This window comes from Mustela nigripes, chromosome 2 (genome assembly GCF_022355385.1).
Source record: "Mustela nigripes isolate SB6536 chromosome 2, MUSNIG.SB6536, whole genome shotgun sequence".
In the NCBI taxonomy this organism is placed as follows: Eukaryota; Metazoa; Chordata; class Mammalia; order Carnivora; family Mustelidae; genus Mustela; species Mustela nigripes.
Window position 1 is genome coordinate 6,300,158 of NC_081558.1, and position 23,089 is coordinate 6,323,246.

The window sequence follows — 23,089 nt, forward strand, 5'->3', positions numbered from 1 at the left end:
GCCACTGAACTATACATTTAGAATAGCTAATTTTATTATATATATATATATATATATATATATATATATATATATAACCACAGTTAAAAAAAAAGTCATTCTTACCTGTTTCTGAAGTCACACTGAACATCCCAGGTGAGGTCTCAGGGACAAAGGGACTTCCTGCTGATGTACTGAAGGTGGTTGTGTTCTCTGCCATGATGGGGCCTGAACCTGAACCTGTAGCAGCTACATTGGTGGTCTCAAGGGTTGTAGTTTTCAGGACAGTGGTTGAACTCAGTCCTTCTCTGTGACCAGTTTTCGGTGGTGTTGGGGTCTCTGATGCTATCAGAGTCACAGTTTTGGACAATTCAGGGAATCCAACTGAAGTCACAGGTGGTGAGGTTTCACCAGTGGTTGCAAGGGTACTGACAGGCCCAAGAACACCAGGAGTCAAAGTTGGGATACTGGTGCTGGCATCTGATGCAGGGCTGGAGGCCAGTGAGCCTGTGGTCACCAGTAAAATGGGGGAAAGAGTTGAGGTTGAAATAGCTGTGCTGATGTCTGTGCCAGGATGGGTGGAGAGTGAGGCTGTTTCCGCAGGAACACCAAGTGAGATAGTTGGACCTAGATCACCTCCATTGGTCTTGGTCACAGGTGTGGTGAAGGATGTTATTTCTGCTGGACTGGGAGAAACAGTCTGAGTTGGAAGGGCTGCACTAATCTCCAGCTGAGGCCGGATGGATAGTGAGGCTATGGTCTCTGGTAAGTGAGGAAAAGCAGTTGAACTAGGAAAATTCGTGATTGTCTTTGTACTGTACTGGGTGACCAATAAGGCTGTGGTTGCTGGTTCACTATGAGAAAGAGCCAGACTTGGAATAGTCATATCAGCATCTGTCTCAGAACTAGGGGCCTGGGAGGTCATCATATCTGGTACACCAGGGGAGATGGTTGTACTTGGAACAACTGAACTGACTTCTGCCCCAAGACTGGTGGCTATTGAGTGTATGGTATCTGGTTCACTTTTGGAAAAAACCAGAGGTGTTGTAGGGACAGAGGTGTTTGGGCTGGTCTCTTCAGAATGGGTGACCAATGAGACTGTTATATCTGGCTTATGTGTAAAATCAGTCTGAGTTGGAACAGCTGAATTGGCTTCTGTCCCAGAATGGGTGACCCATGAAGCCGTGGTCTCCAGTTGACCTGGAGAAACAGTCAGAGTTGTAAAACTCGTACTGGCTTCTTCCCCAGTACTGGTGACCATTGAAGTCACCAGCTCTGGCACAGTAGAGGAGACAGTTGGAGCTGGAATGGCTGAACTGGTCTGTGCCCCAGAATGAGTAACCATCATGGCTGTGGTCACTGACTCCATAGGAGAAAGATTCAGAGTAGAGATAGCCATACTGGCTTCTTTCTCAGCACTAGTGACCTGTGAGGTCACCATATCTGGTACACCAGGGGAAACAGTTAGAGTTGGAACAACAGAACTGACTTCTGCCCCATGGCTGGTGGCCACTAAGGGTGTGGTATACGATTCACTATGGGAAACACTGGGTATTGTCCTTGGAACTGTAGGACTGGTCTCTGCAGGATGGGTGATCAATGAGACTGCTGTTTCTGGCTCCTCAGGGGAAATAGTAAGAGTAGGAGCAGCTGAACTGGCTTCTTTCTCAGAATGGGTGACCAATGAGGCTGTGGTCTCCAGTTGACCTGGAGAAACTGTGAGAGTTGTAAGAGTTGTACTGGTCTCTGCCTCAGAACTTGTAATCAGTGAGATTTCCACCCCGGATACACCAGGGGAGCCTGCTGGAGTTAGAATTGCTGAAATTGTCTGTGCCCCAGAACTGGTAGCTATTGAGTGTGTGGTACTTGATTCACTATGGGGAAAACTGGGGGTTGCCTTGGGAATAGTTGGACTGGTCTCTGCAGAATGGGTGATCAATGAGACTGCTGTTTCTGGCTCCTCAGGGGAAACAGAAAGAGGTGGAGAAGCTGAACTGGCTTTTTTCTCAGAATGGGTGACCCATGAGGCTGTGGTCTCCAGTTCATGCAATGAATCAGTCAGAGTTGAGAGAGTTGTATTGGCTTCTGCCTCAGAACTGGTAGCCAATAAAGTCACCAATCCTGGCACAGTGGGTGAGACAGTTGTAGCTGAAGGTGAACTGATCTCTGCTCCTGGAGTGGTAGCTGTTGAGAATGAGATGTCTGATTCACGGTGTGGAGTTGTTCTGGAAACAGATGTGCCGGTCTTTGCAGAATGAGTGACCCATAAGGCTGTTGTCTCGGAATCATGCAAGGAATCAGTAAGAGTTAGAAAAGTTGCACTGGTCTCTGCCCCAGAACTAGTGACCAGTGAGGTCCCCACCTCTGATATAGCAGGGGAGACAGTTGGAGTTGAGACGGAAAAACTGGTCTGTGCTCCATCATGATTAACCCATGAGACTGTGCTTACTGGTTTGCCAGCAGAAAGAGTCAGAGGTGAAGGAACCGTACTGGCACCTGTTCCAGAACTAGTGGCCTGTGAAGTCACCATGTCTGGTACACCAAGGGAGATAGGTGTAGTTGGAGCAGCTGAACTGGCTTCTGTCTCAAGGCTGGTGGCTGTTGAAGGCATGCTGTCTGATTCCCTATGGGAAACATGGGGGGTTGTCCCAGGAACTGTTGGGCTGGATGTTGCAGGATAAGTGACTGTTGTATCTGATTCATGCAGGGATTCAGTCAGAGTCAAAGAGGTTGTACTGGCATCTGTCCCAGAACTAGTGAACTGTGAGGTCACCATATCTGGTACACCAGGTAAGACAGTGATTGTTGGAGTGGCTGAACTAGCTTCTGCCCTAGGAGTGGTGGCCATTGAGAGTGTGGTGTCTAGTTCACTTTGAGAAAAATCCGGAGTTATTCTGGAAACAGGTGTGCTGTTCTCTGTGGAATGAGCCCATGAAGCTCTTATATTTGGCTCACCAGGGGAAACAGTCAAAGCTCCAACAGTGGAAATGGCTTCTGTTCCAGCATGGGTGACCTGTGAGGCTGTTGCCTCTAGTTCATCAGTCAGAGTTATAAATGCTGTACTGTCTTCTGCCTCAGAATTGGTGACTGGTGAGATTTCTACTCCTATTACACTAGGGGAAATGGTTGGAGTTGGAATGGCTGAACCAGTCTGTGACTCAGGACGTGTAATCAATGAGACTGTTCTATCTGGCTTACCAGGAGAAATAGTCAGAGTTTGACCAGCTGGGCTGGTCTCTGCTGCAAAACTAGCATCCAGTGAGGTCACCAGCCCTGGATCACCAGGGAAGACATTTGGAGTTGGAGTGGATGAACTGCTTTGCACCACAGGATGCGTGACCCATGAGGCAGAGGTTTCTGGTTCATCTTGGGAATCAGTTAGAGTTGAAATGACCATACTTTTCTTTGCCCCAGGACTTGTTACCAGTGAGGTTGCCATTTCTGGTACACTAGAGAAGACAGTCAGAGTTGGAATAGCGGTACTATTCTTTGCCCCAGAACTAGGGACCAGTGAGGGTGTGGTTTCTGACCCTCTATTGAAAACAGATGAAGTTGTCCTGGGAAGCTCTGTGCTGGTATCTGCTCCAGGTGTAGTGGCCAGTGAGGCTGTCATCTCTAGAACATCAGGGGAAACATCTGGGGTTGTAAAGATCGTTCCTCTTGTGCTTGTGCTGGCCATTTTACCTGATGTCCTGAGGAGAGTCAGCATTCCGGAAGTGGGAGTAGAGACTGTAGTGGTCAAAGTTGCTGTAGAGGTGGTCTTCAGAGCTGTGATTTCTGCGCTTTCTGTCCACTCTGTTGGTGGTCCTGTGAATTGGGGGATGGACACACAGTTTGGACAAAATGATTGCCGCTTATTGGACTGGCAAGGGCTTATTTTTTTCTCCAAATGAGGAAAGGGAGAGAAATGTCTCTACCTGAGATGTGCATGCAATGCTTCTGAGATGGGAAGAGGAATTGTCATTGATCTTCTTGCACCTTCCCCTTCTCTTGTGCAGTAACTCTGTGAATTCTTAACCATTCCCTATTCCCAAACATTGTCTGTACTCTATAGCCTCTAACTAAGCTTTTGTTCAGGCTGTTTTCTCTATCTGCCTTGTCCATCTTTCAGCAGATTCCTTACATTCCGCCCTTCTAGAAACCCTAACTCAAATCAACTTTCACAAATCCATGTCAGAATTCATCTCTCCCTTCTCAATATTTCCTTACCCTACTGTCTGAATCTGCACCGTAGCATGCCTCACAGTCTGCTTGGTAATAGCTATTACTAGCCAGAAGACTGCTTGGCATATAGTAGGTGGCCCAAAATATTTGTTGAGTGAGTATGTGAATGAGTGTTTATATGGATGGATGTATACAGAGACAGGTCTCTGCGGGCTTAAGAGAGATCATGTGTCATTGTGCTTAAGAGCTTGGGCTCTTAAGAAGAAGGTTGACCTGCACTTAGCTTCTGGCTCCTATGCTAACTGGATGTGTTACCAAACCTAGATTTCCATATTCTCATCTGTGAAGTAGGTATAAGCACAGTGGCTATCTCAGAATGCTGATAATAATGCACCAAACCCAGTGCCTCCTGGCTTGCAATATACTACCACCACTACTTCCTACTATTACCTGCTGTTACTTCCACTACTACTGTCACTGCTAATACCTACCATTACTGCTCTTCCCACCCAGGACCATTGTTACTGCTACTGTTACTACTGCTACTTTTACCTACTGTCACTGGAGTTATTACTACTGTTTCTACTACTACTACTCCCTTTTTGTATTTCCACTACAAAATAAGTGTTTGCTGAGTCATATTTGCCAGAACTACGCTAGACCAGGATTAAAGCTGGCCAAGGTCCCTGGAATTCAGACTCTGAAAATGAGTAAACTTGCATTGGCTGAGAAGCAACTACTGACTGGAGGTTCAAGTAATGGTAAATAAAACACATTACCCTTTTAAAAAATAGTCCCCAGAAAGAAGGGAGAACCACCTGGAGACTTCTCTATAAAGACCCCAAAGCCCACTGGCACTTGATCCAGGGATAAAATAAAGGGGATTTAGACTCTGATGGGGGAGTGATGTCCCTCTTTTGCTAAGACTATCCCAAACTCTCACATTTCCAAGAGTGGACATACTGAAATGCTTTATATGCATCTGGCAATGAGGAGTGGAAGAGAGAGGAGGGGGAGGAGGGACATCTACAAGCACCTAGCATGATTTATCTCTTTGATCCTCACCAGAACATTGAATGTACACTATATTATTCTTGTGGTTTCATAGAAGAGAAAGACGCTCAGAGATCTTTATCTGCCAAGAGCACACACTACTGACTGCTTATGTGGAAATTTGAACATCATTCTGTCTTGCTAAATCAATGCTCTCCAGCACTGTAATATATCACTCCCTAACGGAATCTCAGGATTTTGTGGGGGCCAGGATAAAAAGAGAATGATGTAAGGAGAAAATATCCATCTGGACAGAAGTTCAAACAAAAGTTTCCTAGTTCAGGTTCTCAACCTGGGGTGATTTTGCTCCCAGCAGATACCTGGAAATGTTGGGAGACATTTTTGTTCATTGCAACTGTGTGTGTGTGTATGTGTGGTGCTACTGGCATCTGGTGGGTTGAGGCCAAGATGCTGCTAAGCATCCTATAGTACACAGGACAGTCCACAAGAAATTATTTGCCTGACAGGGCTGAGGCTGAGAAACCCTGCTCTGCGTAGAAAGGAGTCAATGAGGACCATTAGCCATCTAGATATTGGTCGCCACCTGAAACCCAGTGATTCATTTCCTGGTGAACTGATGTAGCCAACCCTATCCATGCCCTACTTATATCCCATATCGTGACCACAGTGGGGGTCCACACCTAAGGGCTTTCACTGTGGCAGGGGAAGAGGGTAGGCTGGAAGTGTTGAGGGTTATTAAACGTCCTACAGCCAACAATAGAAGAGAGTTGGATAAAAAAAAATCCCATCTACTTTACTCCTCAGATAGAACAACACTAAAGATTTTATTTATTTGAGAGAAAGCACAGAGGGAGAGGGAGAAGCAGACTCCCCACTGAGCAGAGAGCTCAATGCAAGCCTCCATCCCAGGACCTTGAGATCATGACCTGAGCCGAAGGCAGATGCTTAACCAACTGAGCCACCCAGGTGCCCAACACTGACATGTTCTATGCTGTTTCCCAGAGCTTCCCAGTGGGACTGACGCTGTTGCCCATAGATACAATTTGCATTGACTTCCTTTCCTTGTCTTCTCCAGTGCTTCCTGGGACCATCCCCCACCTGAGACAAACCGTTTGCCCCATACCCTTAACTCAAGCCTGCTTCTGGGGGATTGAACCAAAGATGGCTAGGTCACAGGATATGACTAATCACCTACCTGGCTGTGGTGTAGGGGTTAACTCTGTCTAAAACCTGCATGTTGCCGAAAACTCCCAAAATGTATAATAGTCTGAGCTCCAAAAATCTTGGGAATAAATTTAATGGGTATGGGGAGCTTTACCTGTTAAACCCACAGTGAGGAGAACCCCTTGCTATCTATACCTGTACCTCTTAAACTCTCAGGCAGAACAATCACACTGAGAAATGTTATCAGATGCCTTTTAGAGAGAAAGATTATGGCAGCCAAACAATTGTATAAAACTCTGGGTTGGAATAAAGTTAAACAAATCGTTTTACAGTAGGATTTCTCAGAGTCTTTAATATGCTTATGCATATTACGGTTCTTTAGGAAGGGGCAACACGTCTGCCAAACCTATTGATTGATTGATTGATTGATTTATGTTTTGCCTCAAAATTCTTTGTCCTTTTGCTAAAGGATATCCAAGCATTACCAAACCTTGGGTTTCCTGAATGTTGTTTTCTGCCCGTGTCTCCAGTATCATTTCTTAGCACCCCATCCTTCTCCCTCATACTTTAGCAAAGGCGAGTTATTTGTATCTTCCAAATATTTCCAGTTTTACCCCCTCTCTGTGCCTTTGTACGTGGCTGTTCTCTCTCTCCAGAATGTCTTCATCAACTCCCTTTGTCTTTCTGGTAAATCCCTAGTCCTCTTTTCAAACCCGATTCAGATATCATCTTCCTCATTAAGCCTTCCTTCTATAGTTCAAATACATCTTCATTGCATATGTTTAAAGTTGCATCATAGTTATTCTGTTCATTTGTTGCTTCCCTGCTGGTCTGAGAGCTTCATGGATACAGTGCCCAAGTATTTTCATCTGTGCATCCTCTGCTTATAACAGTCTCTAACACAGAGAAAGTGATTAATAAGCATTTTCAGAGTTAAGTTAAACTGGGTCCTATTTGTGGAACCGACATAGCCAACCCTGAACTAAACTCACTCTGCATGTTATGAGGAAAAGAAAAGTGGTCACATCCACTTGGTAACCATTAGACAAAGATCCAGCTAAGACAGGAAGCCCACGGACACCCCACATGGTTCTTCCTCTAAAGAAACACAGTTTCTTTCCCTGGAAGAGGAAGTAAGGCCTCAAGTGAGACTCCTGGAAAGTAAGCGAAGTTGAGCCTACCTTTTGGACTAGCAGATGATGTGAGTGTCACAGAGACATGGGCTGGTCCTGTGGCTCCTCCATGGGCTGCCTCATTGGGCTTCTTTGTGATCGGCTCCACAATGCCATCTGTCCCTACAGGGGAGGGTGGAAAAGAAACCTGGGTTAATTCATCTCACCCAGAAGAGTACTGTCCAAATGGATCCACTTAATTGACTATACAACTCAATTCTTTTCAAGTCCAGCTCTATGGGATGGATCCAGGGCTCTGAGCCACAAATGGCCACCTGTGTCCATTGACCCGCTCGTCCACCTGTAGATCTGTTCATCTTTCCTTCCATCCATCCATATATCTACCCATCCATCCACCCTTCCTTCCTCCTTTCTCTAAATCCATCCTCCGTTCTACACGTTTGCTCTCTCTTCTTTCATTTATCTGTCTTTCCATTCTTTCTTTATCCCATCCAACCACTCTTCTACCTTCTTATTCTCTTGCACATCACCTGTTTATGGAACACCCATGACTCAACTACTAAGCCACAGGTTAAGATATGGATCAATACCTATTAATGTGTCTAATTTTATTGTGAATTGAGAGGTAACCAAGTCATCTTCCTATAGATACTGGCTAGCAAAGCAGGTGCTAAATGAGTTAGAGGACTTCTCTGCACTTGTCTCCCAAACAAAAGCTGGGGGCAAATTCACCTTTTCAGAGGAATGAAATCCTCAAGAGGTTCCCTTCCTCATCTATGGATCTCTTGGAGGTGATGTGCCTCCCTCTAGGCTCCCAGCCCTTCCCACATCCCACAGGTACTTTGTGCCATCATTTTTCTTTGCTCATCTTTTTCTTTCACTTTCCCCTTGCTTTTGACTCTGTCCTCAATATAAAAACACACTCAGTTCAAAGTGGGTATCTCCCCTGTATCTATGTGTAATTAGGCTGTAGTTTTAGTTTTTTTCAATGTACACTCCCTCCCTTCCTGAGGGCCCACATGTTGTCAGAGGACTCACCCTACTTCAATTTGACTATTAGTATCATTTGATGGAACTGACCATTTTCTTTCCTAAAGCTCTCTCCTCCTACAGCTTCTGTGATGCCAGAATCTCTTGCTTTTTCTCCTTCCTCTCTGACCACTCCTACTTAGCCTAACTAAGAGCACAGATTTCTAGTGCCACATAGTCTGAATTCTTACCACATATTAACTCTATTATCTTGAGTAAATTACTTAACCCTCTGTGTCTCAGCTTACTAATCTGTAAAATGGGCTTATAATCATCCCTTCTTCAAATTGTGCTTCAATGAGGATTAAATAACTTAATAGAACACCACTTAACACAGAATAAGTGCCCTAGAAAAAGTCTGTTGTTGTTAGCAGTTATCACTGGCATAATCATAGTAATGTTAGAACATCTATCATGGTACTGGAATCATCTACTTGCTTATTTATCTTTGTTTCCCCAATGCCTAGTCCAATGCCTAGAACTGAGGCTAGAGCAACAAACATTTGCTAAAAGAATTTCTGTGCAATTATAAACTCCTAATTAACTCCTTTATGTCTCTCAGGAAAAGGGTCATTTCCTATGAGCCACTAATAATGGGAGTACAGGAGCTATGGGACCTTACTTGTCAACTGTGTTGATTGTGAAGGAAGTTGAGAGGCATGTGTCACTGTTCCCAAGTGAGTATGCTCTGTCATTCTGGTATCCATAATGGATGATAAAGATGTCCTGACTGGCTCAGTCCATGTCTCCAAAGTACTGGCCACAACCAAGGGTCCTTTGGCAGTGCTCCTTTCTGCCCCAGTGTTGGTGCCCCCCATACGTTGGGTAACGAGTGAGGAAGTAATCCCATGGGGGGCTGGGTTGGTTGAAGAGTAAGCAGTAGTGAAGGTCAAAGAAGGGGATGGTATTGAAGCTGATGAAGGCAGGTTTTCCGCAATGGTGGGCATAGCATCTCCAGGGCCTGGTTCTGTCCTCCAATAGGGACTGGTTGAGAAGGTGGCTGAGCTGGCTCCTGGAAATCCAGATGAAGCTGTAGACAAAGAAGGCACCCATGTGTCAGTCGAAATGGTCTCAGCTGAGGACAGCATTACTGTACTCAGGTGAGAAGTCTTTTCTGATACAGACATGGAAAGCATGGGTTCTGGGAAGGAGTTTCTGCCAGCAGACCCAGCAAAAGAGAGAAGCACAACAGGGAGAGAAGGTTTCCATTGAAATTTCAGCACACTGCTAAGACAAACGCTGGTCTGAAACTCATATTTTCAGAGAAGAGGTGACATCAGTCTTGGAATATTTGAAAACATGAATGGGCAGAAGAGATAAAAGTGTGCTTGTGGGAGTGGCTGGATGAGAGTCCAGGGATAAAAGTGTGCTTGTGGGAGTGGCTGGATGAGAGTCCAGGGATGTGAATGACTCTAGTCCTCTAGAAGAGAGATGGGAAAGTTGCCCTGTCACAAAGTTTTAGGGTCAAAGAAGACAGGTACTGAAGTGAAAATAGGGGTCACCTCCATGGAATAGATAGTATCCATTGGATAAGAGGCTCTGCATGGGTCACAGTGAACGGGGGCAGAGGAAGGTGACTCATATGTACAAGAACTATTCTGTGCATTACTTACAAATACATATATGAAAAATTTCACACTCTTTTTATCTGCACTAACATCAAAGGATGCCACTGTTAGAAAAGTAGAGGAAAAATGATTGTGGTTTCAAAGACTATATAACAAAGAAAAAACTGAGCTTTATGGGGACAGAGATGAGAAATGAGGTCAGGAATGGGAAAGGTGTTTAATAACTTATGCTGAGAAGGAATCAAAAGAGAGTAAGTTTGTGGAAGGCATCACTGCCCAAAAAATGAAGGGTAGAGAGATCCTGAATTGCTAAGGAAATGTTGAAAAAGGAAAACAAAACTGGAGGCATCACGTTGCCTGATTTCAAGCTTTACTACAAAGCTGTGATCACCAAGACAGCATGGTACTGGCCCAAAAACAGACACATAAGACCAGTGGAATAGAGTAGAGAGCCCAGATATGGACTCACAATTTTATGGTCAAATAATCTTTGAGAAAGAAGGAAAAAATATCCAGTAGAAAAGACAGTCTCTTCAATAAATGGTGCTGGGAAAATTGGACAGCTATGTATAGTTGAATGAAACTTGACTATTCTCTTACACTATACACAAAGATGAAAACTCGAACTGGATAAAAGACCTCAATGTGAGGGAGGAATCTATCAAAATCCTAGAGGAGAACATAGACAGTAATGTCTTTGACATCAGCCACAGCAATTTTTTTCAAGACATGTCTCCAAAAGCAAAGGAAACAAAAGTGAAAATGAGCTTTTAGGACTTCATCAAGATCAAAAGCATCTGCACCTCAAAGGAAGCAATCAACAAAACAAAGAGGCAATCTTTTCCCAAAGAGGGAGAAGATATTCACAAATGGCAGGATAGGCAAAGGGCTGATATCCAAGATCTATAAAGAACTCCTCAAACTCAACACTCAAAAAACAGATAATCACATCAAAAAAATGGGCAGAAGACATGAATAGACACTTCTCCAAAGAAGGCATACAAATGGCTAACAGACTCATGAAAAAATGTTCATCAGCATTAGCCATCAGGGAGACTCAAATCAAAACTACATGGAGATACCACCTTACACCAGTTACAATAGCCAAAATCAACAAGACAGGAAACTAGTGTTGGAGAGGATGTGGAGAAAGGGGAACCCTCTTACACTGTTGGTGGGAATGCAAGTTGGTGCAGCCACGTGTGGAGAGTTCTCAAAAAATTAAAAATAGAGCAACCCTATGACCTGGCAATTGCACTACTGGGTATTTACCCCCAAAGATATGTATGAGTGAAAAGAAGGCCCTATGCACCTCAATGTTCATAGCAGCAATGGCCATAATTGCCAAACTGTGGAAAGAGCCAAGATGCCCTTCAACAGATGAGTAGATAAAGAAGATATGGTCCATGTATACAATGGAGTATTATGCTTTCATCAGAAAGGATGAATACCCAACTTTTGTATCAACATAGACAGGACTGGAGGAGATTATGCTGAGTGAAATAAGTCAAGCAGAGAGAGTCAATTACCAGATGGTTTCACTTACTTGTGGACTATAAGAGATAACACGGAGGACATTAGGAAAAGGAGAGGAAAACTGAATTGGGAGAAACTTGAGGGGGAGATGAATGATGACAGATTGTGGACTCTGAGAAACAAACTGAGGTTTTAGAGGGGAGGGGGATGGGGGCTAGGTGAGCCTGGTGGTGGGTACTAAGGAGGGCATGTACTGCATGGAGCACTGAGTGTGGTATATAAAAATGAATCTTAGAATACTGAAAAAATAAAATAAAATTTAAAAAAATAATAAAAAATACAAAAATAAATAAGGAAATTAAAAAATTAAAAAAAAAACAAAGAAAAGTTTGCAGAAAGAAAAAAAAACTAGCACATGTTAACTCTTTGCAAACATTTATGATGCTAGTGGTCATGAACCCTGTGATAAACCTAATGGTTCTATTCAGAACACTGGTTAATGCACCCAAGATAAGAATATTGTATGACATAGACCAAAGGGTACCTTTTGGGGTAATGAAGCTGATTGTCCCAGTTTCAACAACTAGGGCAGAGGTAGAAAACCTGGTGTTGATTCCTGGGGGGATGTCTGGTAACATTGTGGACTGAGAAGGTCCAGGGATGGATGTCCTGCTGGATGAGATGATGCTGGTCCTGGAGGCCTCCATGGTAGTGTCAGTGACCACTATAGAAGGGACAGTCATTTTCCCCGAGGCCATGATGGTGTGCCAGGAGGTGCTGGTATCCCGTGGTTGTGGGCCAAAGAAAGACGTTGACTGTGTCCTAAACTCTGTGGTTTCAGAAAGGTGAGACATTGGAGTGGAAAACAAGGTGTCCCCACTGAGAGGAGAGGTGACAACTGCAGTGGAGCTTTTCGGTGTCTCTGAGCCCGATGGGATAGAAGACTGAGACTCCTGGGCAGGCATGACTGCCCCCATGTTTGTTACTGTTGTGTTCCCAGAAAGGTAGAGTCCCTCTGTAGCAGCAGACACTTCTGAGATTACCTGGGTGCTCCCTGAGGTCCTGCTCAACCCTAAAGTTGGACTTGTCACAGGTCTCAAACCAGTGCTCAATGTGCCAGGGGTCCCCAGAGAACCAGCTGTGCCTGGTGAGGTGGCAGGGAAGGGTGGAGAAAGGTACCTGGTTTGTGATGTGGGGGAAAGTAGAGAAGATGACGTCATGGCACTCAAGGGTTCCAGGGGGGATGGAGATGTGGTGTCCTGGTCAGAGGCAGGGCTTGTCCGTGACACAACCTCAGAACCTGTGTCCACGTCAATGGTCACTACTGAGCTTGTAGAAACCTGAGTGCCTGCTGCGTGACTTTCGGCCCAGGAGGCCGTGGTTGATGCCGTGTTACTTGTGTCCTGTGATGTAGCCCCAGGGACAACTGTTTGGGGGACTAAGGCTATAGCCGTGGACTCAGTCAAGATGGAGGAGGTAGAAAGCCTGGTGTTGATTCCTGTGGAGAAGTCTGGAGACATCGTGGACTGAGAAGGGCCAGGGATGGATGTCCAGCTGGAGGAGTAGACGTGGGTCCTAGAGTCCTCTGCATTTGTACCAGTGGGCATTGGAGAAGGGACACTCATTGTCTCTGAGTCCACGGTGGTATGATGGGACGTGCTGGTTTCCTGTGGTTCGGGGCCAGGGGTTGATATTGACCATGTCTCAGACTCTGTGGTTTGAGAAAGGCCAGCCTCTGGTGTGGAAAAGGAGGTGTCCCCAATGAGTGAAGAGGGGACTACTGCAGTGGGGCCTTTGGGTGTCTCTGATCCCACTGGGGCAGAGGACTGGGACTCCTGTGTAGACGTGATGGTCCCCAAGCTGGTCACTGCTGTGTTCCCGGAAAGGTGGAGTACCTCAGTAGTGGGAGACGCTTCTGAAGACACCCGGCTGTCACCTGAGGTGCTGCTCACACCTGAGGGTGGACTTGTCCCAAGTCCCATGCTTGTGATCAACGCACCACTGGTCCCCAGCCTGGCAGGCGTGCGTGGTGAAGTGGCAGGGACAGGTGGAGTAACATCCTTGGCTTGTGATATGGGGGAATGTAGAGAAGGTGACGTCGTGGCAAGTGAGGGCACAAGGGGGAATGGAGATGTGGTGTCCTGGTCAGAGGCAGGGCTTGTCCGTGACACAACCTCAGAACCCGTGTCTATGCCAATGGTCACTTCTGAGCTTACAGAAACCTGAGTCCCTGCTGAGTGACTTTCGGCCCAGGAGGCCATGGTTGATGCATCTGTGTTACTTGTGTCCTGTGATGTAGTTGCAGGGAAAACTGTTTTGGGGACCACGGCTCGGGCTGTAGACTCTGTCAAGGTGGAGGAGGTAGAGAGTCTGGTGTTGATTCCTGTGGAGATGTCTGGAGACATCGTGGACTGAGCAGGGCCAGCGATGGATGTCCTGCTGGAGGAGATGATGTGGGTCGTAGAGTCCTCTGCAATAGTACCAGTGGGCACTGGAGAATGGACACTCATTGTCTCCAAGTCCACGGTTGTTTGCTGGGATGTGCTGGTTTCCCAAGGATCCAGGCCAGGGGATGACATTGACCGTATCTCAGACTCTGTGGTTTCAGAAAGGCCAGCCTCTGATGTGGAAAGTGAGGTGTCCCCACTGAGCCAAGAGGTGACTTCTGCAGTGGGGCCTTTGGGTGTCTCTGATCCCGCTGGGGCAGAGACCCAAATCTCCTGTGTAGACGTGATGGTCCCCAAGCTGGTCACTGCTGTGTTCCCGGAAAGGTGGAGTACCTCTGTAGCAGGAGACGCTTCTGAAGACACCCGGCTGTCACCTGAGGTGATGCTCACACCTGAAGGTGGACTTGTCGCAGTGCTCAAAGTCGTGTTCAATGTGCCGGCGGTCTCCATTGAGCTAGGCGTGCCTGGTGAAGAGGCAGGGACAGGGGGAGTAATGTCCCTGGCTTGTGATGTGGGGGAATGTAGAGAAGGAGACGTCGTGGCACGTGAGGGCACCAGGGGGGATGGAGATGTGGTGTCTTGGTCAGAGGCAGGGCTTGTCCGTGACACAACCTGAGAACCCGTAACCACGCCAATGGTCACTTCTGAGCTTGCAGAAACCTGAGTCCCTCCTGAGTGACTTTCAGCCCAGGAGGCCGTGGTTGATGCATTCGTGTTACTTGTGTCCTGTGATGTAGCCCCAGGGACAACTGTTTTGGGGACCATGACTATAGTTGTGGACTCGGTCAAGATGGAGGAGGTAGAGAGCCTGGTGTTGATTTCTGTGATGTCTGGAGACATCATGGACTGAGCAGTGCCAGGGATGGATGTCCTGCTGGAGGAGATGACGTGGGTCGTAGAGTCCTCTGCAGTAATACCAGTGGGCACTGAAGAAGGGACACTCATTGTCTCCGAGTCCATGGTGATGTGCCGGGATGTGCTGGTTTCCTGTGGTTCCAGGCCAGGGGATGATGTTGACCGTGTCTCAGATTCTGTAGTTTCAGAAAGGCCAGCCTGTGGTGTGGAAAGTGAGGTGTCCCCACTGAGCAAAGAGGGGACTACTGCAGTGGTGCCTTTGGGTGTCTCTGATCCCCCTGGGGGAGAGGACCAGGACTCCTGTGTAGAAGTGATGGTCCCCAAGCTGGTCACTGCTGTGTTCCCGGAAAGGTGGAGTCCCTCTGTAGCAAGAGACGCTTCTGAATACATCTGGCTATCACCTGAGGGGCTGCTCACACCTGAGGGTGGACCTGTCAAAAGTCCTAAGCTTGTGCTCAATGCGCCACTGGTCCCCAGCACAGCAGGTGTGCTTGGTGAAGTGGCAGGGACTGGTGGAATAGGGTCCCTGGCTTGTGATGTGGGGGAATGTAGAGAAGGTGATTTCGTGGCATGTGAAGGCACTAGGTGGGATGGAGATGTGGTGTCCTGGTCAGAGGCAGGGCTTGACTGTGACACAACCTCAGAACTCATGTCCATTCCAAAGGTCACTACTGAGCTTGCAGAAACCTGAGTCCGTCCTGAGTGACTTTCAGCCCAGGAGGCCATGGTTGATGCATCCGTGTTACTCGTGTCCTGTAATGTAGTCCTGGGGACAACTGTTTTGGGGAACATGGCTACAGTTGTGGACTTGGTCAAGATGGAGGAGGTAGAAATCCTCGTGTTGATTCCTATGGAGATGTCTGGTGACATCGTGGACTGAGCAGGGAGAGTGATGGATGTCTCGCTGGAGGAGATGACGTGGGTCCTAGAGTCCTCTGCAGTAGTACCAGTGGACACTGGAGAAGGGACACTCATTGTCTCCGAGTCCATGGTGGTGTGCCGGGATGTGCTGGTTTCCTGTGGTTCCAGACCATGGGATGATGTTGACCGTGTCTCAGACTCTGTGGTTTCAGAAAGACCAACCTCTGGCGCGGAAAATGAGGTGTCCCCAGTGAGCAAAGAGGGGACTACTGCAGTGGTGCCTTTGGGTGTCTCTGATCCTGCTGGGGCAGAGGACTGGGACTCCTGTGTAGACGTGATGGTCCCCAAGCTGGTCAATGCTGTGTTCCCAGAAAGGTGGAGTCCCTCTGTAGCGGGAGACGCTTCTGAAGACACCCAGCTGTCACCTGAGGTGCTGCTCACACCTGAAGGTGGACTTGTCACAGTGCTCAAAATCATGTTCAATGTGCCAGTGGTCTCCATTGTGCTAGGCGTGCCTGCTGAAGTGGCAGGGACAGGTGGAGTAGGTTCCCTGGCTTGTGATGTGGGGGAATTTAGAGAAGGCGATGTGGCATGTGAGGGCACCAGGGGGGATGGAGATGTGTTGACTTGGTCAGAGGCAGCGCTTGTCCATGACACAGTCTCAGAACTTGTGTCCATGCCAATGGTCACTTCTGAGCTTGCAGAAACCTGAGTCCCTGCTGAGTGACTTTCAGCCCAGGAGGCCGTGGTTGATACATCCTTGTTACTTGTGTCCTGTGATGTAGTCCCAGGGACAACTGTTTTGGTGACCAAGTCTCGGGCTGTGGACTCTGTCAAGGTGAAGGAGGTAGAGAGCCTGATGTTGATTCCTGTGGCCATGTCTGGTGACATCGTGGACTGATAAGGTCCAGGGATGGATGTGCTGCTGGAGGAGATGACGTGGATCCTAGAGTCCCCCACAGTAGTATCAGTGGACGCTGATGAAGGGACACTCATTGTCTCCGAGTCCAGGGTTGTGTGCTGGGACGTGCTGGTTTCCCGTGGTTCCAGGCCATGGGATGATGTTGACCGAGTCTCAGACTCTGTGGTTTCAGAAAGGCCTGCCCCCGGTGTGGAAAATGAGGTGTCCCCAGTGAGCACAGAGGGCACTAGTGCAGTGGTGCCTTTGGGTGTCTCAGATCCTGCTGGGGCAGAGGACTGGGACTCCTGTGTAGACATTATGGTCCCCAAGCTCGTCAATGCTGTGTTCCCAGAAAGGTGGAATACCTCTGTAGCAGGAGATGCTTCTGAAGACACCCGGCTGTCACCTGAGGTGCTGCTCACACCTGAAGGTGGACTTGTCACAGTGCTCAAAGTCATGTTCAAATTGCCAGTGGTCTCCATTGTGCTAGGCGTGCCTGGTGAAGTGGCAGTGACAGGTGCAATAGGGTCCCTGGCTTGTGATGTGGGGGAATGTAGAGAAGGCGACGTCATGGCATGTGAGGGCACCAGGGGGGATGGAGATGTGGTGTCTTGGTCAGAGGCAGGGCTTGTCCGTGACACAACCTGAGAACCCATAACCACGCCAATGGTCACTTCTGAGCTTGCAGAAACCTGAGTGCCTGCTGAGTGACTTTCGGCCCAGGAGGCCATGGTTGATGCATCCGTGTTACTTGTGTCCTGTGATGTAGTCCCAGGGACAACTGTTTTGGGGACCACGGCTCGGCCTGTGAACTCTGTCAAGGTGGAGGTAGTAGAGATCCTGGTGTTAATTCCTGTGGCCATGTCTGGTGAAATCATGGACTGAGAAATGCCAGGGATGGATGTGCTGCTGGAGATGACGTGGGTCCTAGAGTCTGCCGCAGTAGTATCAGTGGACGCCGATGAAGGGACACTCATTGTCTCCGAGTCCAGGGTGGTGTGCTGGGACGTGCTGGTTTCCCGTGGTTCCAGGCCATGGGATGACATTGACTGTGTCTCAGACTCTGTGGCTTGAGGAAGGCCAGCCTCCGGTGTTGTAAATGAGGCGTCCCCAGTGAGCGAAGAGGGGACTACTGAAGCGGTGCCTTTGGGTGTCTCGGATCCCGCTGGGGCAAAGGACCGGGACTCCTGTGTAGATGTGATAGTCTCCAAGCTGGTCACTGCTCTGTTCCTGGAAAGGTGGATTCCCTCTGTAGCAGGAGACGCTTCTGAAGACACCCGGCTGTCACCTGAGGTGCTGCTCACACCTGAGGGTGGACTTGTCCCAAGTCCCAAGCTTGTGCTGAATGCGCTGCTTGTCCCCAGCCCGGCAGGCTTGCTTGGTGAAGTGGCAGGGACAGGTGGAGTAATGTCCCTGGCTTGTGATGTGGGGGAATGTAGAGAAGATGACGTCGTGGCAGGTGAGGGCACCAGGGGGGATTGAGATGTGTTGTCCTGGTCAGAGGTAGGGCTTGTCCGGGACACAACCTCAGAACTTGTGTCCAAGCCAATGGTCACTACTGACCTTGCAGAAACCTGAGTGCCTGCTGAGTGACTTTCGGCCCAGGAGGTCATGGTTGATGCATCCGTGTTACTTGTGTCCTGTGATGTAGTCCCAGGGACAACTGTTTTGGGGACCACGGCTCGGGCTATGGACTCTGTCAAGGTGGAGGTGGTAGAGAGCCTGGTGTTGATTCCTGTGGATATGTCTGGTGACATTGTGGACTGAGCAGGGCCAGGGATGGATGTCCTGCTGGAGGAGATGACGTGGGTCCTAGAGTCCCCCGCAGTATTATCAGTGGACGTTGGTGAAGGGACACTCATTGTCTCTGAGTCCATGGTGGTGTGCTGGGACGTGCTGGTTTCCTGTGCTTCCAGGCCAGCAGATGACATTGACAGTGTCTCAGTCTCTGTGGTTTGAGAAAGGCCAGTCTCTGGTGTGGAAAATGAGGAGTCCCCAGTGAGCGAAGAGGTGACTACTGCAGTGGTGCCTTTGGTTGTCTCTGATCCTGCTGGTGCAGAGGACCGGGCCTCCTGTGTAGACGTGATGGTCCCCAAGCTGGTCACTGCTGTATTCCCGGAAAGGTGGATTCCCTCTGTAGTGGGAGAAGCTTCTGAGGACACCTGGCTGTCACCTGAGGTGCTGCTCACCCCTGAAGTTGGAGTTGTTATAGTTCCCACGATTGTTTTCAATGTACTAGTCTTCCATAGCATGCTAGGCATGCCTGGTAAAATGGTAGGAATGGTTGGAGAAAGGTCTCTGTCTTTTGATGTGGGGGAAACCTGGGAAGGTGACATCATTGTAAGTGTGGGCATCTTGGGAGAAGATCTGTTGTCTTCGTTAGAGAAAGGGCTTGTCCATGAGACATCCTCATAACCTCTGTCTTCACTAATGGTCCCACGTGGGTGATTAAATCCATGAGTCCATGCTGAGTGACTCTTAGCCCAAGAGGCCGTGGCTGATGCATCTGTGGTACTTGTGTGCTGTGATGTATCCCCTGGGAAAGGTGTTTTGGTGGCCATGGCCATAGCTGTGGACTCAGGCACAATGGAAGAGGTAGAGAGGCTGTTGTTGATTTTTATGTCTGGTGACATTGTAGAGTGATCAATGCCAAGGATGGATGTCCTGTTGGAGGAGATGATGTTGGTCTGGGGGGCCTCTCTGGTAGTATCTGTGACTACTACCGAAGGGACAGTGATTGTCTCTGAGTCCACGATGGTGTGCTGTGATGTGCTGGATTCCCATGGTTCCAGGCCAGGGGATGACATTGACTGTGTCTCAGACTCTGTGGTTTCAGGAAGGCCAGACATTGGTGTGGAAAATGAGGCATCCACTCTGGGCGAAGAGTTGACTACTGTAGTGGTACCTTTTGGTGTCTCTGATCCCACTGGGGCAGAGGACTGGGACTCCTGTGCAGTCGTGATGTTCCCCACACTGGTCACTGCTGTGCTCCCAGAAAGGTGGAGTCCCTCTGTAGCAGTGGACACTTCTGAAATTATCTGGGTGTCACCTGAGGTGCTGTTCAAACCTGAATGTGGACTTGTCACAGGTCCCAAGCTTGTGTTCAATGTGCTGGTGGTCCCCAGTGTGGCAGGTGATGTGGCAGGAACAGGTGGAGAAAGGTCCCTGGCTTGTGATGTGAGGGAAATTAGAGAAGGTGACATCGTGGCATGCAAGGCCACCAGTGGGGAAGGAGATGTGATATCATGGTCAGAGGAAAGGCTTGTCTGTGACACATCCTCAGAACTTGTGTCCATGCTAATGGTCACAGGTGAGTGTGTAAAACCCTGAGTCCCAGCCGAGTGAGTCTCAGCCCGGGAGGCTCTTGATGCACCCGTGGTACTTGTGCCCTGTGATGTAACTCCAGGGATTAGCATTTCGGTTTCCCTGGTTATAGCTTTTGTGGTAGGAAACTGGTGAGAACTGTGTTCTGCTTCTTTGCTGATGAGATCTATCCTCCCTGATAAAGTGACTCTGGAAGGACTTATCATCTCAGTAGGTGTGAACCCACTTTTAATTTCTGCTGTCAAGACTGGCAGCTGTGAGGTAGTTGGGCTGACCTTGTTCTCCCCAGGTAATTCTTGTGTTGTGCCCCCTTGAGGAAGTGAGGTAGTGGCTGTGGATGATGACACAGATTTCCCAGTAGCCCAGTCCAGAGTGGGCTGAAAATCCGATGGAGAAATAGGAGGGGGGATTTTGGGGTCAGTTTTTGTATTTGGATGGTCATTGGTCCCACTTGTGCTTACATAATGAGGATATGAGGAGCTCATCTTCTTGATCCCAGAAGTGGTTGAGATGGGCATAGATGGCGTTGTATCTGAAGGATGCCCTGTTCTCATATTTGTGGACTTTGTGTCTTCAGCTGAAGCATGAGGAGATGGAATGGCTAGGCTGGTTCCAAGGACGGTCCCAAGGCCATGGGAAGTAGATAAAGAGCCTGATTCAGTGCTAGATGCTAAGGATAACGTGCCCATTACAGAAGTTGTTTCAGCGGAACCTGTGGCTTCCAACATTGAAGCTGTGTCTGTTACGGCCCAGGAGCTTGATATTGGGACAGAAGCAGGCGTAGGTGACCAGCTGGAAGGACGCTCTTGGGTAGACATGCTGGTCTCTGTGACCAGGGTGCTCACTCTCCTCTCTGGGTTGGACATGGTAGTCAGGACTGAGTTGTTTCCCATGGTGGTGATGGTGGTGGCAACATCTGGAGTAGGGGCTACAGTGACACCCGTGATGTTCGCTTCTGCAGGAGATGAGGTTTGTGATCGTTGTCCAGTTGTAGAGGCAGCATCACCAGCCACTACACTTGTGATGGCCACCAGCGCCTTAGACCCCATTGAAGGAAATGTGATAGACGGGGAAGAGCTCAGTATTTGTCCCGAGCCATAGGTGAGGCCAGTAGTGGCTTGGCTTTTAAAGGTCACCGATGGTGATGTGGTTCGTTGTCTGGTGGTTAGATGCCATGTGTCTGTGGCCTCTGGAGATGCACCATGAATCGGATCACTCCCAGTTGTCTTCTCTGACCATGTGACAGCAGATGAATAAACCTCACCCACAGACATACTTGCCTGTTGTTCAGCTGTTGCAATGGCCACTGCCGAGGAAGCCAGTGTCGTCCCTGTAGAACTGGCTCTGGGCAAACCAGTGACATGGAAGTAGGCTGCTGTGTCTGTGACAGTCCATGGAGAGATCCCTGGTGCTTGGGTGCTGTCTGAGGTCCTGGACTTCCTCTCTGGGCTAGGCATTACAGTTGAAACTGACCTTGTTCCCCCAGGGCTGGAGGTGATGACCTTCACAGTGAGGGCCCCACCCTTGCTTGTTAGTTCTGTAGGAGGTGATGTCACAGAAAGGGCCGCAGGTGGAGGTGAGGTTTCAGGGGTCTCCAATCCTGTGATGGACTCAGACTTGGGCCCTATGAAAGGGGAGGTAGCCAATGCAGAGGAGCGAGCTTTCTCTCTTGCCACGCTGATGAGGCCGATAGTGGCTGAGCCTTCTGACCTATCAGAAAGGGGGGTGGTAATAGCTATGTCTGGGTCTGCAGAGGAGGCACTCAGTGTTGGGTCCCACCTAGCTGCCTGCTCTGACCATGGGCTAGTGGATGAATGAGCCTCCCCCCCAGATCCACCGGTCTGTGCTTCAGCCGTCACTGCCTTCTTACTGAAGGCAATGGAAGGAGTGACCATGGTGCTGATGCTTGTCATGTTTTCAAGTTCAGATTTCTTTGTCACTGAGCTCGTGGCTACTTTGGGGGTTACAAATAAACTTGTTGCAGAGTGCTGAAGGCCAGTGGAAGTTCTGCTGGAAGGGAAATTCGTGCCCACTGTGGTCCCCTCCGTGGAGCCAAGCCATGTGGACAAGTCCATTTCAGTTGTTTTAGGAGTCGGGACTGAGCTCACTTGCTGGACAGTCCCTGTGGAAGTTGACTCTGGGTGGGGGAAAGACATTGTTCCTCTTGACTGGCTTGTCCCTTCTGGTGTCTCAGAGTATGTAGTGGCCCGAGCTTCAGCTGGATATGGGGAGTATGAGGTATTATTTGTAACTACCGCTGTTTCTGTAGATGACTCTGCTGGCAAGTGAAGGAGTCTGGTGCTGCCACTTCCTGTGGTCAGGGATTGAAGGGTGGCAGGTCCCACAACAGCGTCTGTGGAGGCAATCTCTTTTGTAGTCTCCCTAAAGGAAGTTCCCACAGTGGTTCTGGTCTTGTGGCTGCTGCTGGGCTCCCTGGAGCTTGGGTTTATGATATCCTCAGATGTTCCTGGGCTTCTGGTGGACAGGCCTGTGACTGAAACAACTCTTTAGTTAGGAAGTTTACAAGGAAGTAAAAAAGCGGTTCTTCTTTTGATTCTCTTTCCTTTCTCCTTACAAATCTGCACATATTCTGCTCCTCTGGATGGCAGGAATCTTATTGTCCATCCTTGTGTCTAATGTTGGTATATGATTTTGGTCTACTGGCTTGCAGAGCTCCCTCTGGCATCCTATGTTTCTATATCCTCCATGCGGACCTATATACCATATCTCTTGTCTTAATGGAGGGTAAATATTCTACCCGGGAATGGGGGAAAACTCTTCCACCTTTTGCTCTGCTTTTCCTCCTTGGTCCAGCCTTCAATCATTCTATTTCATGCTAATATCTGCCTTTATCCCCCAGACTTCAAAATTGTGATTCTAATTAAAAGCTCTGTGGCTTGGTTTTAACAGGTTATGGGAAGAGGTAGATCAAGGCACATTAATTCCTATGTATTTGCGTATTCTTTCACCTCTCATCAGGAAAAGGCAGAACATTTTTACCTTCTACCATAGAAGGTAAAATTATTGTCAATGTCAAATTGACATTAAACGTCATTGAATGTCAAATGACATTGAATGTCAAATGATGCTTCCAGGCATCAGGAGAGCTGTATTCATCCTCTTAAGCACCTTAAATGAACACCTTTCACCTGCGGGCCATGTACTGAATATTGT

At 48.3% G+C, this 23,089-nt stretch overlaps 4 protein-coding genes across 4 annotated transcripts in view; all 4 read right to left on the reverse strand.

The window, feature by feature from the left end:
- MUC16 (mucin 16, cell surface associated) overlaps positions 1-1,285 on the reverse strand; it is a 76,174-nt gene extending 74,889 nt beyond the window's left edge. The window contains exon 1 of the mRNA XM_059388942.1: positions 106-1,285. Within this exon, the coding sequence (XP_059244925.1) occupies positions 106-1,240 (1,135 nt within the window). The 5' untranslated portion in view covers positions 1,241-1,285. The remainder of the gene's footprint in view (positions 1-105) is intronic.
- Positions 1,246-13,200, reverse strand: LOC132009603 (mucin-16-like). Its single transcript, XM_059387639.1, has 5 exons — positions 12,072-13,200; positions 9,106-9,513; positions 7,503-7,616; positions 1,292-3,786; positions 1,246-1,254 (listed from the first exon to the last, which is right to left on the reverse strand). The coding sequence occupies exons 1-5, from the start codon at positions 13,150-13,152 to the stop codon at positions 1,246-1,248; spliced, it is 4,107 nt and encodes a 1,368-aa protein (XP_059243622.1). The 5' UTR covers positions 13,153-13,200.
- Positions 13,201-13,459: 259 nt separating this feature from the next.
- Positions 13,460-15,167, reverse strand: LOC132009604 (mucin-16-like). Its single transcript, XM_059387640.1, has 2 exons — positions 13,770-15,167; positions 13,460-13,668 (listed from the first exon to the last, which is right to left on the reverse strand). The coding sequence occupies exons 1-2, from the start codon at positions 14,932-14,934 to the stop codon at positions 13,460-13,462; spliced, it is 1,374 nt and encodes a 457-aa protein (XP_059243623.1). The 5' UTR covers positions 14,935-15,167.
- A 2,708-nt stretch (positions 15,168-17,875) lies between these two features.
- On the reverse strand, positions 17,876-18,859 carry LOC132009605 (mucin-16-like). The gene is made up of 2 exons (XM_059387641.1): positions 18,225-18,859; positions 17,876-18,084 (listed from the first exon to the last, which is right to left on the reverse strand). The coding sequence occupies exons 1-2, from the start codon at positions 18,850-18,852 to the stop codon at positions 17,876-17,878; spliced, it is 837 nt and encodes a 278-aa protein (XP_059243624.1). The 5' UTR covers positions 18,853-18,859.
- Between the last annotated feature and the right edge of the window lie 4,230 nt (positions 18,860-23,089).